We start from the raw sequence: 21,071 nt of genomic DNA, 5'->3' as shown, positions 1-21,071 counted from the left end.
TGCCACACAGCGACTGTCTTGTTTAAGAATTGATCTTTTAGTTGTGAAAGAAAAAAAACAACCCCACTATTTCTTACAGTAAAACCCTCCATAAAATATCCACACACTCACACTTCAGAGGAAATGAATTTGGATCCATTTTCTCCAAAGATAGAAACATAACAGAAGAATCTATCCATCATTCACGTAGGATTTCTAATATAAATGTATATAACCACATAGAACCAAAGGAAAGACAAATGCACTGGTGCGATTGTAAAGTATAATTTTGGATTTTGATTGATATATCCAGGTGTCTGAAAATTGCTGAAAGACTGCTACGAAGATTACACCTACACTCCCAATGACTCAGCTTTTCTCCCATAATGTCTCAGTGCAGAGACAGGGCTTCAAAAATGTGAAGACTAGGCATTATCTACTCTAGTTTATACAAAATGAAAAAGAGTGAAAAGTAAAAATAAAAACTGAAAGAAGACCTTACTGCCATATTCTTATACATGTATAAGAGACACACAGACAGAAACAGTCAGACACTGTCTGATTCTCTCCATGAGGTGTGGTCACACTTGGTATTTCTATGTCAAATTCATTATCTGCAAACCCCATCATGTTTGGATTTGGGAGGCAAAGCCAGTCATCTCCACAGAATTCATATCCATACTCAATTAATAACAGTGAGGATGGGCCAGGCCAGGGAAAATGCCTTGTGAAAGCACACGCTATCTCATGATCTATCATAGTGATATTTCCCTCTGGAGCACAGGCCTCTCTAAGCCCTGGTCTTGGATCAGCTTTCCCGCCGTCAGACTTTAATGATTAGAGCCATGAAGCGGTGCCCTGGGCCTTGGCCTCGGGGCAATATCCAGGTCCACCTCATAATTCATCCTACTTCTCAACATCTCTGCAAAGCGCCGTGCTGCACCGGTGCCGAGAAATGGTCCCCGAAGCAGGCGGGGGGATACGGTTAGCACCAGAGAGGGCCAGAGGAGAGACACATGGAGCCCAGAGAGGAGCACAGGTCATGGGATTACAGTTTCCCCTGTTTCCCCCTCTTTCATACTACTAATAAGAGTGAAAAAAGGCCAAGAGGAAACAATGTCTGCAGTCTGTACTGCCTTCTAACAATATCTCTCTCCCACTGCAAACAGCTCTCCCAGAACAACTGCATGTGTCAGACCTGGCGAACACACCCACATGAAAGCTTCGACAGAGCAGTTATTCCATCCCAGCACAGGTGCCATACATAACCTAAAATTTGCACTCTGGCACAACATGATGACAATTTTTGAACAGAAATGTAACATAATTAGATAATATAAATGCTAATGGACATAATGTTAATTTTCTAAAGGACAAAAAAGTAGTTTCCTTTTGCGTTTGTGCTTACTTTTTTGCTTCTCTGTGGCCACTGTTATATCACTGTAACACCTCCAGCTTTTGATAGGAGAGCAGCCCTGTGAAAACCTGATTAAATATTGAAAATGTTAACGCGACATGCAGATAAATGTGTTCTGAGTGCCATGCTGGGCACAGCTGAGCCCCAACGCTGAAAATCAATACAGCCCAGGCTGCCCGTGGCCCTGGAGGAACAGTGGGAATAGGTCACAGCGGCGGCCTGTTCCTCTGTCTCTCTCTCTCTCTCTCACACACACACACACACACACACACACACACACACACACACACACACACACACACACACACACACACTTCTCAGGCAAGGGTGAGCACTGAATAATTGGATGCAGTGAATATCTACTGAAGCAATAATTTGAAAATGCAAGAATTAAAGAAAACAAATCATGCAAATAAACACAAAAAGTGATTTCTGATTTAAATTATCACACGGCACAATAAAAAAAAAAACGATTAATTTAATCATAAAAGCACATCACTGTCACCATAACAGCTAAAAACCGTCATAAGAGCAGGTAGAAGAGAATCACTCAAACATGTACACACATGGACAAATATTCTCTCACAAACCAATCAGATAATCAACTGTATCTGAACAGAGGATGAGCTCTGCCAATGGCACAGTGCTGGCTAAGTGTCCCCGCCTCCGATTGGCTCGTAGCGAGGAGGCTGGTCTAACCTGATAGGTTGCGGTGGCATCAGTGCTGGTGTCAGTCCCCAGGCTGGCCAGCTTCTCCTTCATGTGGAGGTGTGAGCGTTGGCGCACGCAGAAGAAAGTGGCGGACACTGCCAGCGCCACCAGGATGAAGAGCATGCAGAGGACGGAGAGCAGCAGGAACTGGCCGGACTCCACCCTGGTCTCCTTCACCACGGGGATCTGGGTCAGGCTGCCCCTCTGGAGGACACACACAAACAGAGAGAGAACACGCTGTCAGGGCAAGTGAAGGATGCTACTCCGTCTTTTTCCTGATTGATGGAGTCGTTTTTGATTTACAGCAACCCGCCATATCAAGTCTGCAGTGCATCAGTTTTCACCTGAAGGCTTGACTTTTCAGTGAAAAAATGAGGGTGCAACAGCGCCATGAGTGCTTCCTCGCCTTCCTTCCCCGCTCTTTCCCTCCATCCACCACCACCATCGCCGCCACTGTCTGACCAGCCCCACTCATTAGCCAGCTCTAATACTGGCTTTATAATATGCATTCAGACTCAGTCAACCCTTATTACCAGCCTCTGTCCAGTGCTGTCTCCACACCGCGCCCCACTATAGATATTTACAACCCCATTTAGTGCTGGCATGGGGCGGGCTGGCACTGTGCAGCTACAGGAGGTTGGGATACTAAAAGCTTGTGCTTAATTAGCTCCTCTGGTCCTGAGTTTGCCTGGATTAGGCCTTGGCCCAAGCTGCACAGCTAATGGCTACCAGGACTGGAGAGAAACAAGTGGCCCAGACTGGACCTTAATACACCCACCACCAGTTGAATAGAAAAGCCTTTTCAAATATTCACACCGCTTGTTAATTCAAACAGGAAGGTGTAGCGTTTGTTTCGCTGTTTTTTAATGTGCTGTATTATCATCTAAGAGATTTTTATCGGTACAGGTTAAAGAACTGGCCTATGTGTTGATAAATGGTCCACTCACGGCCATTTACTGTAATGATAAATTCCCTCTGGGCCACACTGATGCAGAAAATTTTGAGAGCATAACAGCAATAATTAGGAACAATAACTGGGAAGGGTAATTAATGATACTTCAAAATGTAGCTACTGTGAGATTTTCTGTGCTGATTGCATATAATATAGACATTGCCAAGCTACTTTTGTATTTAACTCTCAAAAACAGAGAATTACTATTTTCCCAGCACATTTAACTTAAACAAAACCTAACACTTAAATAAATAATTCTTACTGCTCTCTGTAATTGCCACAAAAAACTTGGGGTTTCTGTAAAAGCCAGTTCTCCACTGTTTTTTGATCAGATTTTATCAGCTGCACACATGCCAATAGTTATACATCTGCAAAAGGGCAATATCAATAACAGAGCACAAATACATCAGCAGGATCCTAATTGTCTGCTTGCAATATTGAAAGATTGATGGGTGAAGTGAATCAAATCTATGACTTGAAAAAAAAAAAAAAAAAAAAAATGGCAGAGCTCTGACATTTAGCCTGAGGGGTCTAATGGGCTGGCTGAAGGATGGTTACATCTTGTTATACCATTTTCAAAACAAGACACTTCACCTCAGACCAGTAACAATGTGGTTTGACCTTGTGGTTGGTAATTGCCAATGTTTTAGTGGTGGTGCGGACGCCCAGGTCTTTCCGATTACTGTGTTGGGCCCGACGACAGTTGCTGTTGATTGTAATTGCTGTGGCTCGAGGATGTAGTTTCAATCAAGCATTAAGAGGTTAGACAACAACTGAGAGGTTTGAAGAGGCTCATGTACGAGCACAGAGAGGAGACATGGCCTCAATCCAATGACTCATCTGTGCTGTTCAGTGATCAGATGAACATACAGACCGCAGGAATGACATTTATAAATTAACACAATTCTCATTTGCTGGAGTACTTGTTGAGAATGCAAATCTTCTCCTGTCAGCTCCTCTGACATAATCACACAGTAAGAAACTGAAAATACAGCACCTGAAAAACTCTCTTTTCACTCAACATATTTAGCACTGTGGGCATAGTGTGTCACAGCGGTGTCGTGGCTCAAAACTCTGAAACCAAAGTGCCCCCTATAGACCTATTGGCTCAAACCTGCTTTAACCTATTTCCAGCACTGACAAATCCAAGCTATTCCCTTTGCATCCAATCTTTTCTTTATTCGGAAAAAGGAAAAAAAAAAAACCCCCAAAAAACATAAAGTGTTTTTAATCAAAGTTAATCAGAGACGTGGCCCTCAACAATCTGTGGATCCTCTTAAAAAAATATTCAGGTAAACACCCTGAAATGAACAAAAAGCATTTCCACTGTGGGAGCAAACAGGCTTGAAATGTACTGCAAGCATTAAAGAGTGTTTGAAGGCGGTAATCGTGTTAGATAGAAACCAGAGGAGATACAGAAAGAGGGAGGAAAAGGGAGATGTGAAGCTAAGAATTATGTTGATGGGCCTTTAGTGTTCTGTTTATTACCTTTTTTTCATTTTTGTAATATTTTTTATTTCACCATAATTGGAGTCTGTCTTTAAAAAAAAATTGGATTTAAACTATATTGAATAAAACGTTTCCAGCACTGAAAAGCACTTTTAGCTAAATTAAACCATTTTTAGCTGAAAATAGCTTTTGAATGTTAGATGCTAATATATAAAAATCTAAACTTAAATAAATCCACAATCAAAACTAAAGAGATATTTTTCTACTTGAATGTGATTTTAATCTGATGTTGAAATATTATGGCAGGGATTTTCAGAGCAATGTAAAATCTGTGAATCTGAGAATCACAATCAGATTTTTTCCCCCTGATGATTTCTACTTCCAGTCAAAATTCTCCCTTTAAACTTCAGTAAATGCACTTTTATTAATCTCTTTAACATCATTTTCAAGGCTGCTATTTATGTCTCGAGTGTAGGATTCAAACTGAGTGAAGTTATTACTCTCTGCCTCTAGACTGTCCCCTTTTTCTCTCTCCTATTCATATTGGCCCTGTCTGCTGAATTAGCCAATCTGAGAAGGAGACAAGGGGCAGATGGATTTTCGTTGCTCTGGATTATTCAAATGATAAGAGGAAAGGTCAGGCAGAGAGGTGTTGTTGGGGCGGCTGGCCATCCATTCACTCCCATCACAATACCTTTAAGAAGTACAAGAGGAAAATCCTCCTAAACACACAACTGCCAAACCTCAACCAACCTCACATCAAGGTTTAAAAAAAAAAAAAAAAGTTGCAGCTACAGCTGCAGATCTGAAGGGTATAAAATCAGCTATATCTAAAGCTCTTTCCATCCAATAAAATGAGAGTGAGAACTCTGAGAAATACAAGAAAAAGATCCCACATGAAATGCCAAATTTAACCCTGCTACAACGTTTTCCAAGCATCCTTTTTTTCCCTTTAGATATAGGAAAATACTGGCTTCATCATGTGCTCTGAAAAATTGCTGAAATTTACAAAAACAAATATAATACTGGTAAAAATCGTTAGTCTCATTATTTAGACAAATTTGCAAACTCTTAAAAACACTTGGAAATAATTAATAATTTGAGAAGAGAAGAAACGAAGCAATTTAACTATAAAAATTGCAACATAAAATTTTCATTTCCATTCAGTCAGCTTCAGTCTAAATACTGAGAATAGAATAGAATAAGAAGCCAACTGCATAGTATTTTAAATTACATTAAGAGTCACGTATATTTTTCCACTAAATACGTGATTAAAATAGTGTAAATTATGCAAACACAGAGTGGATTTAGCAGCTTTAAGTATTCAGGCTTTATGAGTTGAAGCTGCTGCCCGGCATCACCAGGCAGGATCAACCTGCACTGAAACTTTATCCTCTGCAGCCAGATGTGCTCACAGCAAACCGCTGGGCTCAAAATCCACCTCTACTATTACGTTTTTTCGATGAGCTTACGTTTAGATTTATTTAGACTATATTTGCATTCATATTCCCCCACCCACCCACCCAGTTCGCAATCATATTTTATCCAATAAGGTTTCGGGAGGTTCGATCTCGCAGCAGAGAGGATGAAACAAAATGAAAGCACAGCTCCCACAAAATTCTGCAAACACACTGAAAATCATTTTCATTTCACATCGGAAAAGCAAACCCAGCTTTCAACGTGGCGTTACGATTCTTCACAAGTTTTCAGGGCCGATAAAATACGGCGCCTTTTTTTTTTTAATCTTTTTTTTTTTTTTTAACGCATTTGACGCATTAAAACTTGCACACTGAATACGGCACAAAACAGAACGGACACACGCTCAAGCCGGGAGATAATTACCCAAATCCGTGTCGCTGGGCAGAGCGCACATTTCGCAGTAAACGGAGGATGCTGCGTCTTGTATTCCAGAGAGCATGGTTAACCACTGACGCCCGACGCAGCTCCAAGAAGCGTTTGTGAGTCCCGGTCGCCCACTCACTCCGCTTCTCCAAAAGTTCCCCTGCGAGGGTCCCATGCGTCCCCCTGCGCCAACAAAAGACCGCGGCTTCAACACGAAGATGAAGAAAAAGAAAAAAAAAAAAAAGGGAGAGAGTCGAAGAGAATAAGAAAAGGGAGAAGAATGTGGGATATGCCCGCCTGATTTTCCGAGCCTCGGAAGAATGTGCAGAAGCCCCACTAGTGAGTCCTTTCAGCGCCTCTGTGCCAATGAAAAGAGATGGGGAGGTGGTGGGGTTGGGTTTTTTGCGATCATTTAGTTAAGGCTGAGCCCCTCCTTATATTCAGCAGCTCAGGAGTCCCCGTCCATTGCACATGTCATATCCACTGGTTGCTATAGCGATGCCTCCACATGTTGTCGACAGTGAATGTTCAAGGAGCGATGCCTGGCTAATAGGCTTGCGGGCTGAGGGGCGATATGAATGGACATAGGGCTAGTCACTCATTTGTTGAGCTACTAGGGGTCTCTGTGTTTGGTGTGTGAATTGCTGTTTTCTCAGGCTCTCCTTTTCCTCTGCTCCCTCTCCCAGGGATTCAGTTATGTGAGCAGAATAAGGGAGATGGGGCAGTCTATTCTTCAAAGTAGGCTTTTGCATTCAAAGCTGAAGTGAGTACTATAATAAGAGGCTACCACACAGTACAGTAGTTGTAAAGTATATGAATGCTGCATGGGAGATTGGGTGCAGTCTGAAAAATGCTCAAGTAAATTGTGTATAATTGGCTAAATCTTTTCTCTGCTCCCCTACAAGATCTGCTGGAGTAAAGAAAAAAGGAGAGGAAAATTGCAAGTTTAACAAGTTTTGAAGATAAAACTCAATAAAATGCTATCCTAATTAGCAATCAGTCTGAAAAAAATGATCCAATGGAGAGCAACAGCTGCAGATAGCAGGGAGAGAGAGAGAGAAAGGGGGATTATGGAGAGCACAGGGTGAGAAAAGGAGAAAGAAAAAGAAAAGGGGCGGTGAAGAGAGGAGAACGGGGGTCCTGTCAAATGCAGATGACGAGTCTTGGGGAGGGGGGCTGTGTGACGGGCGGGCTCTCCAGTTTATTTTTCCATTCAGAGAGCACCCCCTCCTCTTCTCTATTGTCCCTCTGTGTGACAGCTGGAGTTGGCAATGTGAAGGAGAGAACAAAAACAAGCTCGCTGTCCAGCCTGGGTCTGTGGCCGCATCGGACGCCACCCCACCTTCAAAAAAAGCAGAGCCAACCAGGCGGCCCCGCAGGGACGAAATCTGAAGCAGAACACACTCAAACTGACTCAACAAATTTTTTTTATAGCATCCCCAAAACTTAAATACTATGCCTTATATATAGAAAAAGCAGCTGCAGAATCAAAACTGTCAGTGTCTTTTGCTATATGCTGTTCGTTTCTTTCTTTTAAGACAGACTAGTAAACTTTGATCCTTCCTTATTCATCACTTAGCCACCCTAGGAGTGACACTTTTCAGGTCATGCTTTCTGCACACTTGCATACTCATTTATAAGGAATTATTCAGAATCAAAATTCTGTATTCGCCTGCCAGAGGGCACAGAAATGGTTCGGCCACCCGTTGTTCAAGAGACAAATTTTTTTTATCTTGCAGGATTCAGTTAGAATACAAGAAAGAACCGGCTGCAGTGCCCGCTGTCGCGCTAATGCACGACGGATGCAGGAGAAATGCATGGCGAGAGACTTTTATCATGACTGCCAGTGAGTGGTTTTTATTACTGGAGAGAAAGAAATAGTGGCCCCTGAAGTTAATCCCCAGAAAATCAGCTCCTACATTAAGTCAACCATACGATCATATCTATCCTGTTCTCTGGTGAACTGGAAGAGAGCCCTGTTCACTCTTTTACATATGAGATACCCTGGTCACCCACCTGTCAGCGCTATCTAAATCCACACTCATCCCAAACAAGGGTATTCCCCTGACACCACAGTGGATGAAAAAGGAAGAAAAAAGAAAAGAAAATGTCTGTCAAGAAGCAGACACTATCTTTACCTGCTCTTTGAAGGAAAGCCTGACTTTGGCACCTGTTGTTTTCCTTCACTTGAACTCTGCGTAAATGGACACATTTTCACACATTTCAGCCACTACTAGGCGCTGCACAGTACGATTTCACAACTCGTGTCACATCCTCCAGCGAGGCCGGTGCTAATGGTTATCACACCAGGGAGGTTTGACGTGCATCGATTCATTCTCACAAAAAAAAAAAACAAACAAAAAAAACAACAACCTACAAGCAGTCAAATTCAGGAACATACTGAAGTCACTCTTATGGTCAAATGGCAATATTCATAGATGCTGTCACGCCTTCGTGTTCCTCCAGTAAGTACTTCCTCAGGGTAACACATGTTCGAGCAGTCGCCGTGAGTCCTTCAAGGCTTATCTGTCCTCTTTCTGGTGCTGCTCCGGTGTTTGCCTCCATGGCACATTTCACATTTCTAATAAAAAAAAAAGAAAAGAAAAAAAAAGAAAAAAAAAAGAAAGATGGAAAAGCGTCGAGTGTGTTTAAACAGCGAGAGAAGGAGGTATGCGGCACTTCACCATGTCGCTGGGAGAGGGGGATGAGGAATGTTAAACAAATGTCAGGATCAAGTGCAGCACCTGAGATGGCAGAGCAGAAACATCCACTGATGCCCGAGCGTGTGAGTCGAGAAGAAACGGATGGAGAGACAATATCTTGCTTAGATATTTGCCTGCACCTACGGGCTGCACAATTTTGAGTGTGTTTACATGTATGTCCCTGTGTGTGCGCAATCTGAATATACACGCAGAGGTGTTAGTGGAACATTCTTGCAAAAGAAAATACACTCCCGCAATGCATCTGAGTGAGTAAACCTGCGTGTGCACTAGCTGGACATCTTCACCTGGACACATAGAAGTCAGAGCATGTAATATATTTGAGCAAACAGAGGAGAGAAAGCAGCTTGCAGAGAGACAGGGAGGGATGCTTATCCGTAGCTACACTGAGCCACTGGTCCACATACCAATCACACTTCAATGATATCAGGGAAAGGCTAATGCCATTTACAGTGCTGCACGAGAAAAACCAACAGCTGCAACGTGTACCTGCAGACTTAACCAACGTGTAATGCTGTTACACCAAAAATAGTTGGTATTTCTGCTCAGCTCTTTGAAATGGGGTGCAATAAATTATTCATAATAATATCTGAGCAAGACTGTTGCTGTGGCTCCATTTGGGAAGGTGTTGGAGGATTAGCTCCGAACTGTAATGCAGAGAGAAATGCATGCAAAACAAAACACATTTGGGTGTTCTGTTTTTTTTTTTTTATATTTATCAGATCCACCAGCTGTTATTGTTATTGCTGAAGTGATATTACAAGATATGTGTGGTAGGAAAAGCCTCATCTGGGAGTTTACTCTTTTCTTCTTAACTGTTCTATTTCCATTCTTATCCTTTTAACATAATGAAATAAGGCTCTCATATAGGCAAAGGCAGTGATTTGAAGACAAAGTTTGGTTTGAAAGTCTGCCTGTCTGAATTCACAGTGCTATGATGCCATTTTGGTATATTGTTAGTTGGCACACTGCAGTTTTGATTTTGCCCGCCAGTCATGAAATAGCACTTACACTGAGATAAAATATAAAAGGTGACACTTTGCTCTCCTGTTTAAACTCGCTTTTTAACATCACTTAAGGTGCAGAAACTTGACAGTGAGGTGGATGTCTTAAATGCATTGTGTCTTGGTGTGTATGTGAGAGGGAGCGGGAGAGAAACACCATGTTTCCTGATGGATGATGTTCAAAGATGCAAAAAGGTCCCATTTCTGGGTTTTACTTGAAACATTTGAATTGCTGTGTCTCATGCTCATCACTTGTTCAGAGAGGAACCATTCAAAGCCTGTGTGTGTGTCAGCCATGTCATTCTGGTATTTTCCCCAGATGAGCTTGTTCAAATAGGACTCTTTCTTATGTGAATCCCAGCCCAGGCATTGCCCATGCCAAGTAGTTCAAAGCAGTAAACATCAAGGTAAATGCTATGCCTGTCATCTTGACTATATTTAAAGCAGGGAGGCAAACCCACACACATGCACAACAATGTGCACTTCAAAAAGAAGCAGTGCTGTGGCGTCATAGCCTGGAGTAGGAAATCACACCATATTTGTAAAGTGATAGAAAATGTTGTAATCTATGAGGATGACAACAAAGTCATACATATTTAGAGCCCTTTTTAAATTGCTTTACATGTACAGTGTGTGCTCTAGTTCTACTTAATTATGGGCTAATCTGCATTAGATAGTGCTAAATGGCCACGATCGATTCACCTGATCGTTTGTAATGCCGGACCCTTACTTACTGTTACAACGTCTGTCAAGCTTCCTGTTCTCGAAAAGCACATATTGGGCTTATAAGAACTGTGGCACATTCACCACTCAAAATTCCTGGTAATTTTCTAAACAACAGGCCCCTCGATGTCAGACAGAGGTAGACAAAAAGCATCTCATTTCTAGCCAGCGACCGTTGGTTTGGCCTGCTGAGATGACAACTCTGCCAGCAGAGTTTACCAGCTGAGCAAAAGTTAAACCCATTAGTAGGTTGAAAACCAGTCTCTGACCGACCTCTTAATGTTTCCAGCTGACTAATTTTAAAATAAGAAGCCTCTAAAAGGCGTCTTAAATACGCACTTGATGGCTACATGCATTGTATCCTGCTATAGGACCAAGGCGTAAGCTACAACAAACCAGCTGATGATCTGAGATGTGGAAATAAACATCAGCATTCTTGTATAACAGCGTAGAGCTAGTTACTTCTTGTATAAAAAGATCAGACTTTTATTTTGTTGTAGCCTGTGTGGCAGCTTAGCTCGTACTTGTTTGTTTTTTCAAACAGTATGTCTTCACGTTTAACATTACAAAAGAAAAGGCTTTTTAGATGAGTACTAAGCAGCGTGTTTGGCAAACACATTATGCTGTCTCTCGTATGTGGTTGGGGTTGCTGGAGTGTAAAAACAAATTCAATAAAGAGCAGGACAGAGCTGTGAATGTTACACTAAACTCCGATAGCATCCAAGACCAGCTTCCACACAGTGGTGAAATACAAAAGAGTGGTTATGCTAATCATGACCAGGGCCTTTTTCTAAATGTAACATTACTTAATGAAGAGCTCCTTGGCTTTGGAAGTAACACTTGGTCAATACCGTAGTCAATTAGTTAGCTCAACATGCTAATAATTGCAGCTTTGGTTAAAGTCATCCCTCGTCATCCCAGCCCAATGCACATCGCTTTATCATGTGATGAAATTCAAAGCTAGACAGACCTCCAATGCCTAGTAATGGTTGCTAAGCTATGATTGGTCAATCACTGCTTGGGGGAGGGGTTTAGGGAACACTAAATTAATGCAACTTGTGATCAAACCTCACCCAGGCTCTGCTTTCAATAACACTCACTAGCTTTAAATATGAGCTCTGATCTTCCCTCTCTGTACTGGGTTAGTTAATTCCAGTGAAAGCTGAGTTGAGTTGAACTTTTCTCTCTTAATTTTTTTAATGTGCAGCTTTAATTCCCAAATGGTTTTTCTTGACAGCAATGATCCTCTCTACCTGCAGCTGCGTTGACAATAGCAATATGTCTGACAGGGATAATATTTATGTTTGCTAAAGTGTCAGCCAAAATTAATTAAACTAAGTTAGCAAATGGTGCTCATAACTAAAAATTAAACTAAAATCAATTCAGTTATCAATGAGGATTGTTTGCACTGTCGTGTGAGACAGCTAAAATTACACTCAGATTTGCATTAATCACAATTACAAAAATTATGTTTGAGATGTAATTAGTTTTTGATGAGGAATATTACAATACTGTAGGTGAAAAAGTCGAGACGAGATACCAAATAAAACGGCCAGGTCCACAATGTGATCCGAGTTTGCTAAAACACAACCCAATCATGAAAGGTAATTGAAGGTAATACTTCATTCTATTGTGTGAAGAGATAAAAGAAGAGCCGCTACTAAAAATCTCATCCAACACGTCCACAGTCAAAAACAGTGAGGAAAACACCAAGGTTTTAATTGTTTTGTTTGAATAGAATCCACACTACTTTTAGACTATTATGTTCTCGGCAGGCTTTTTTTTTTTATCTTGGGGAGAGATAAAACTGCAATTAATTTTGAAAGGGGGGAAAACAGTGAGACAATACATCAAGTCACACATGAGTGGTGGCAGGCAGGGATATGTGGGCTGCTGCGGAATAACAGAGGTAGTCAAAGGTAGCATTCATAATTGAAACCCCAGTCACAAGAGACTTAGTGGGCTGGGAGACTCTGATACTGGGACTGACAGTAAAGGAACAAAGAGTAGTGTTCAGAGGAGAGCACAGAGTGACTTCATGGGTTCAGTAGGATGTGTCCTCCCCACACCTGGGTCCACATACCGTCTGGAAGCCTCTGAAACACTGTACTTCTCTACAGCTGCATGGACGTAGTACAGTGGAGCTGTATTCAAACGTGCAAAGAGTTAAAATTCTACCATAATAAGGGAGAGATTAATTGTGTTTTTAGTAGTAGTACTAAAGCTTCATTCGGGCAGAAGATAACACAAGTACATTACGGCACCATTTTCTTCCAAGTCTATTTTTGCACCAGTACCGTTTGTACCTTCAAAAGTACGTTTATGTCGTGATCAATACCTAACTACAAATAATGATAGACAATGACACAATGTAGACGGATCAACCAGTAGGGGTTGCTACTGTTACTTTAAGAAGGAAATGATCCCTCACCAGCTTCCCACCCATGAGTACTAAATGGGGGTCTGATTCTGAAAGTTAGTCTTACCCCCCCCAACATGATCATATCTGCAAGTAATGAAGATCATAGATGATTGCACGCTGTGACTGATCAGGGTCCAACATATACTCTTTTCTTTGGAAATACAACAACATAATTTGACATAATAACCATTTTGAATAAGTTTTGATCGATGTTGTGCTGTTTGATCCCTGCACAGTTCAGTTCAGACTGAATTAAAGTCCTTGGTACATTATGCATCTGCAGCCTTTCATGTTGTGTCTGCTAAGATACGTGTGAAAAATATACTTAGCAGCAAAGCACCTCCACATGTCCTTCCACTTGTGTTCTCATGAAAGTCAGCAGTGTACTTCAAATCTCAAATTTGGCAAATTCTCAAAGGTTAAACTGTTAAACTGCTGTTGGGTATGGTGACTCCAGCAAATGGTTGCACACTCAATGAGACCCATGGTCTGTTTGTTTAATGGTGGCCATGCCAGGTACAGAAGCTTACAAGTCATGATGGGAGCAGAAATAAACCAGAAACAAGTATGGCAAAGTGAAAACCAATCACCAGACACTATTCTTCCGTTGCATCAGAGAGCGCGCTGATGGGTAGTGAATGAGTTTTGCTACCCAGCCTGTACACATTTTAGCAATCAACACTTTTTTATGGTCACATTTCCGCCATTTTAACGGTGTGAAAACACATAATTCAATTTTGGTTGGAGAATTCAGCCTCCCTAATACAATTTGTATTTAAATTGCCCCCATGAGAATGCCTTTCAAGCCATTATTAGACACTGATTCTTCTAGTTTAGACAAAATGAAAACAATATACATTTCTGATCACACTGGATTAAGTTGATTGGACAACCAACGCCATGTGTCTCCAACTGTACCTTGGTGCTGGTGGACTCGGAGCATATTGAGGCCGCCTGCCTGAGCATACGCCCCAGTGATCAGCTACAGCTTGTGTAAGTGAAGATATAGATGTACAACCACAGGAGGGAGTGCGTGATAGGCTAAGGGTCGTATCCCTGTAAATGCACATAGCCACAGCCTCATAAATTCTCATCAGTGTCTTCATTAAACATTTTCCCCTGTTATCACCATGACAACGCCGGTCCAGCGTGCGCCCACGGGGAGAGGCGTGTGTGCCTGTGTCACCCCGGGGGTTACTGAGGGGGTAACTTGGCACAGACGCCAACACCCCATACCTCTCCTCCCCCCGCGCTGACTGTGTCTGGACTGGAGGCAGGCGCTCTGATTTCTCTCTTTAATTACTGCTAATCGGAGGAGCCGCAGCCCCTGCTAATGAAGCCACACCAATCAGCTGGGGGAGAGTCAGGGGCCTCGCGCTGCAAAACAATCCTCTGCATGAACAGAGCTGACACTGCCTGCCCAGAGCCGCAGCCTCCCTGCGTGTCTCGCTGTCTGTCTGTCTCACAGCTCCAGCAGTTTTGTAAGAGTAGTCTGGCCCCGAGTCAAACCGAGCAGCGCTGCTCGCTGAAAGAAACCTCTGTGAATCCCTAATGAGACTGCTGCCACTACTGTAGTATGGTATCAGCCGCCTGTTTGCCAATCACATCTCCAGTCGCTTCACACCACAACCTCTGACAACAATACAAAGTATGGCTGATCAGAAATTCTGAAGGCAGAATTAATTATGATTTATGTCAAGATTTTGATGGCACTGTAACGTAATAATACTTTGACGGCTCATTATTGTAAATGCATATAATCAATCTAGCCTATTTTCACCCACAAACATAATTACACTGTATGGCTTTTTGAGAGGCTGTGATGATGTCTTTTCTTTCCTCCTCCTTCAACGTGAATAATGTAATGAACAGTGACTGACATGTGATTGCATGTGTTTACGGACCTAGCTTGCCAAGATCCTTTTGCCTTGTTGTTTCCAACAATGAAATGTAATTTCTTCGATTAGTTTGTGATGTTGATGAAGGTACTAATAATGACATTTTATGTATTATAGCCCCAAAGTCGGCGACGTTCCGCTTGTTGATGCATTTGTCCACGTTCCAGATAAAACGTATACAAATGTGTATGGGTTCGGACGAAACTGTGCATTTGCTGCTAACACCCGACATGACAAGCATGCTTGTGAATGTAAATGGGCATGTTGGCAACCATGTACACGTGGAGATGACTGTGATATGTAAAGCGAAAATCCCATCACAGCAGGACATTTCTCCAGTTCATAGCACAATATCAGCGACTGATCTTTGCCACCGCTTTTTACTTTCACATGTAGGCCACATTTGCAATGATTACATTATATATCAGGATGAAAGACAACATATGTTACAGCAAACACATAAAATAAATATTTTCTGTTCATGGCCAATAGGTCTAATTAGTCTTAGTTTCTGAATGCTGCCAGAGTAAGGGTTAATGGATAAAATTAAATAGCAGGTACAGATCTAAGTAAGGGTAAAAATCACAGTTTGAATTTCTGCAAATGTCCTCAATGATTGTGATTTAAGTCCATATTGTGGCAGTTCAGAGAAAAACCATGTATTTATTTATTCATATATAATTTTATACCATTTACTTTCTTTAAAATAGCTTAAATGAGATAGGTGTGTCGTTGTCTCAGCTGAATACGTTGCTGTTTTATTGTTTCTGTTTATTACAGAGAATATTTGTCACTTGAATGTTTAATTCCATGTGTAGATATTACACATGGCAATGCCAGACCATTACAGCATAGTATTTCTACGCAGTGAACACAACCATTCGATGTAACGTCACTTTGCAGCAGAGTGGTCGAGTTTCATTTCATGCTTTATCACCGCAGATGGAAGATATTCATACACCCTTCCAAGTCAAGGTCATCATATAAAAGACCATAACAGCTCATCAAGCAACTTAGCTGACCTTGCCATGCGGAAAGTAACTAGCAGTTACAGCGGGGTTCACAATTACAGTCAATTAAAGTCAATAAAAGATGATATGACAGTTGATTACATTTAATTTACTGAGAGCAAAGTGGTTTCCGTATTGTGTGCCCACTGAGCAATAATTAATCTGCTGCTTCAATCAACCACAAACTTTAAACGTGTTGTTGAAAAAAGACAGTTATGACTAATTTATAGCCGTAAATGAACATATGATTTTATTCTTAAACGTGTAATTTTTTGAATATCACATCTGTAGACAGATAATTATAGTTTAAAGCTTAGGACTACTTGCTATTTTACAGCCAGTGCTGTGTCATTACCTTAAGATGTAATTCAGTGGAAATAGTCTCGATTTCAACAGTCCTCATAAAGAAACTCAAAGAACTCTACCTGCCTGTGAAATATTGCTGCTTTTCTGACAACAAAACCGCAGGATACACCAGACTAAAAGTGGTCAAACAAATACTAGTGGCCTAATTTTGTTGTGATTTTAAAAAGATTTCCATGGGCCACTGGTTAGCCTGCAGCAAGGGCTTTTCCCTGCTGCTATCAATGCTAAGGTGCCAGATGCGCTAGGCAAGTAGCCGCATGATAAATGGCAGAAGGTGAGAGCTCTGTGGCCGGGACCGGGTGCACGCTGCCCCTGCATCCCACTGCCAGTCTCTTGGCATGCAGCTTGTCAGGCCAAATGGCAGCCGCATCCCCCTTCAACGCTGACATTTAAAACCTCTGCCATGCTATCCAGCTGTGGACGCCACAGGTCCCCCCCTACCCTCAGCCTCCCCCAGGCACCGAGCCCTCAACCCCGCTACTGCCGCTGCCAGACACCAGTCAACAAATTACCATAAACAGGAAGAGCTTTTGTTCAAACAAGTGAGGCATCAATTACAATGAAAGTGCAGGATGTGCTCATGGTGCATGATACACCATGTAGATCTGAGTTACTTGCTTCAGGAAGTGCAGATTACTGGTATTTTTTTAAGTGTGGGGAAAGCAGATGCACTGTAAGAGTTGACCAAGACCCAAGAACCAGAGTTTAATGTTGCCATCTCTGTTCTGCTTTGTTGGATTAGGCAAAGTTTTCACTCCAGCAACCCCAACCAAACTCTAAGACAGTGTCACGTTTGCCAAACACATTGGTTAGTCTTAATCGTAAAAGCCTTTTCTCTTGTAATGTTAAAAGTGAAAACATGCTGTCTAAATTTGATCTGCAACACAAGAATAATGCTGTTTCTTTCCTTTCCTTTCCTTATCTGCATTGAGAATATGGTGAGGATGCTAACTTTTTACCTGGGACAACTTAGCCTCAATTTTAGCCTCACTCTGTTAGTTTGACATGTAGCCATCAAGTGTATATTTATGAGACTTTTACAGCATTCTGAAGTCAGCCTGAACATATTTGCCGAAAACAGTATTTTCAACCAAACCATACAGCCAGCGTTATCTTCATTAGCTGGCTAGATACAGCTGATAAAATCTGCTATCCACAGTTATCATTTTGGCTCGAAAAATCAACTGTGTTGGCTAGACATGAGGAATGGTAAGCCTGCCCCGGATTCTGTCTGAAATCAAGAAGCCATTGTTTGAAAAAGAATTCGGAGTCATAAATCCGGCGAGGCAAGAGCCAAAAAACCTGACTGATGTAGTAACAATAACTAATGGAGGATGGTGCACTGAAAATAAACACTAAAGCGATTAATCAAGAACTGAAGAAATAATCATTATTGGCATTATTTTGTATGACAAAAGTATCTCTAGAAGAATAATTAAGACAAGAGGTCCAAACCTACAATAAAAATCCATGTTGAGGACATTATTGATATTTTTTAAACTTATTTTATACTCTACTTTCCATGTAGTTTAATTCTAAGATGTAAAGAGCTCTAACTCTAAGAAACAAAAGCATTTCTCAGTAGCATATAGAATCATAAGCTGCCCAACAGCAGGGGTAGTTGAGTTCAACGATCACCACATTTTACTGTGATGAATATGGAGGGAAAGCAGCAGGGTATCTAGTCAGTCCCCATTTCCTCTTAAAATACACCAAGCAGGTCAACCTGAACCCACAAGGATGTCATCAAAGCTATTAAGTCTGCTTTGAGTGTGAGAGTCATGGAAGAATCCAACAGCTGAATGTTGCAGCACTCCCAGAGGTCTCTGTACCCCCAACCCTACAAGTTAGGCGAGGATACTCTAAAGCTCAGGTGTTAATTTGAGGAAAATGTTAGTAAAGAAGAGATGTGAACCACACAAATGCTGTTAACGTTCTGACAAAAAGGCATTTTACCCTGAATATCAAGATCACTTTCTCATTTTTGACTGTTTTTTTCCAGCTTCTGTGGAAAACTGCTACACAGCTACTATGACCAAAGCAGAAACAATAGGGGTTATTTTTTCTTTTTTCTCAAAAATGTAATCCATCACCAGTAAAATTCAGGCTTTTTTTTTGTCAGCGTGTTAACGACGAAGCTCAAAGGCCACTCAACTCTGTCTACACTCACCATCTGATATTCAACACCCATAAAGGTAGAAATCCAGTGTAGAGGAGGCTGAATTTAAAATTCCTCCACTGACAGCAGTCCAACATGTAGTGCAGTTACAGAACAGGACATGTTGCATTTTTCAAACATGACACCACTCAACCTGCAAAAACTCTCATCTCTTGCTGCTACTATACTTTCATGTAAAACTCCGTAGCAGAGCTGCAATAGTTAGTCGATTAACCCCTTTCTGCACAAAAAACATTGATTTAATTAGTTTTGATTTTCACATATTCAGATTGCTGTAGTGGCGCGGTCGTAAGATTCTTGTGTTAATTACAAAAACAGTAGAAACAAACCTAACTTTTAACAGATATGTAGCTTGTAAGTTTTGAGACTCGCAGTTGTTCGATACAATCCTTAATTTTGATTAATGGTCACCTTGCTTCACATGTAAACAATGTGTAGATGCCCGCGTCCACACAACAAGAGTCACGACAAAAATAGGTTAATCAATTAGGTTGATAATCGATTAACTGCTTTAGTCATTTTTCAAGCTGAAATGCCAAACATCCTCTGGTTCTGGCTTCACACACATGACGATCGTTGCTCTTTTCCTGTCATTCATGTAAGTAAACTTAATATCCTTGGGTTATGGACTGTTGGTTTCATTTTGAGGTTTGGGGAAATTATAATATAAATATAAATGTTGTTATCCAGTTAATGAATAAAATAGCCAGCAGATTCATCAACAATGAAAACAATCATTAGCTGCAGTCCTCTGTACAGGAAGAAACCAGGACTGGAACACAGGATTTTCTGAGCAACAGCACAACCTTGAATTACTGTGTGAAATGTGAGAAATCACTGACTAGAAAAGAATCATAAATTAGATGTTTGAAAGTACTGAACATCACAGTCTGATGATTTGTAACAGCGAAAGAGTTTTATCAGTTGAGTTTTTCTTAAATTCTATCTAAATCTCCGTAACACGTCAAAAGCCACCTTGGCCTTGAGGTTTAGTTTCTTCCAGGAAGAGATGAGTAAACCAAAAAAGAAAAAAAAAACCCTCTTATTTAATGAATTAAAAAGGTCTAAGAATCTTCTTTCAATAAGCTGAGTAAAAGTACCACAGTTAACTACACACGGTAACCGTTCCTCTCTTTGACAAAGGCAGCGGAACATAAAAGAAGCAAAAGGTAGGAGAGTAAACACTTTACATTCTGACACTCATTAAAAACAGACAAGTCCACCCTTACCGGAGGGAGAGCACACGTCATGATATAGAGAGAGGCAAATACCAAACTGCATGGCATGGTATCAAAGACATTTCTGCAGTCCAAAGGTCAGGTGATGGTAAAAGGTTGCTGAGAAACTGAGCTGCTGGATGGTCTTTCATCTGTGGGAGGCAGCTGCGGTCTCCAAAGAGGCAGTGTTACTCAGGGCTGCAGGCACAGTGGGGCTGCTCCAATATGACATTTCACATCCAGATCTGCCACAGTAATGGCATTTTAGCCACTTTTAAAACAGCCAGATTGGCCTTCCTGCACTGCTGAAATTTTTATAGGCGGCAATTTTTTTATTGTTTGGATTTATTACAGTGTCTGAAGGAGATTGGATAGGTTGTCAATGTGGAAAAGGCAATTGAGGGCCAATGTGGAAATGACTGGCTGATACACACACACACGAGGTCCGCATGTATACGCACTATACAACACAAGGAGGGGTAGAACATATATGTATACGCTGTGCAACAAAGCCACTCCACTTTCCTCTGAGGAGCGATGTTAAAATGAGAATAAGAGATCCCAAAATTAACATAAAAATATATTTTTCTCATCTTGCAATTCTTAAAAAAAAAAAAAACCAACATGGGGAAATATGTTTTGAAGTAAAGCATATACACATGCCGGTACAAGATCAATTTGTACAGCTCTTATCACAGTTATTTATTTATTTCAGCTTGAGTGTCTGTCTCTTCTCTCTGGTAGGAAATGGTCAGTATAGTTTTCCTTTGAAGTCCCAACTGAAATTATTTGTCCCATTTACTTGGAGGAATTGCATTTGCCGATGGCTGCACATGGTATTTGTTGTTAAGTGGTATATGCTACAATATTCAGGCTTTGTTAGATTAAAGGAAAGCAAAATGCGCTGATAACCGCGCACATCGTATCAAAAATATGGAAATAAATATTCATGTGAGAAAGGGTTCCACCAACACAAGATTTAAAATAATCATCCCTGTGATTGAACCAGGGGTTATTGGAGCCCATTGAGTATGTTAATATTGTTTGTACGTATGTACTTTTTGTTGCTGAACTTTCCACTGTATTTCAGCTTGATATAACAAGACTATGTCAAAACCTAGTTTATGGCTGGACCTCATATATGCAAATTTGAGGCCGTAGTAGTTTAACTACTATTTTCTA

At 41.1% G+C, this 21,071-nt stretch overlaps 1 protein-coding gene across 1 annotated transcript in view; it reads right to left on the bottom strand.

Annotated features, from left to right (window-relative positions):
* The window catches only part of ptprn2 (protein tyrosine phosphatase receptor type N2), a 124,706-nt gene that overhangs the window by 24,294 nt on the left and 79,341 nt on the right, over positions 1-21,071 (bottom strand). The window contains exon 12 of the mRNA XM_023420079.2: positions 2,096-2,311. Within this exon, the coding sequence (XP_023275847.1) occupies positions 2,096-2,311 (216 nt within the window). The remainder of the gene's footprint in view (positions 1-2,095; positions 2,312-21,071) is intronic.

The sequence above is a fragment of the Seriola lalandi genome, unplaced genomic scaffold (genome assembly GCF_002814215.2).
Source record: "Seriola lalandi dorsalis isolate HSWRI2012SDOR001 ecotype SW California unplaced genomic scaffold, Sedor1 jcf7180002054616, whole genome shotgun sequence".
NCBI classification, from domain to species: Eukaryota; Metazoa; Chordata; class Actinopteri; order Carangiformes; family Carangidae; genus Seriola; species Seriola lalandi.
Note: the sequence above shows the minus strand (reverse complement) of the source record. Positions and strands in the feature narration are given on the sequence as shown.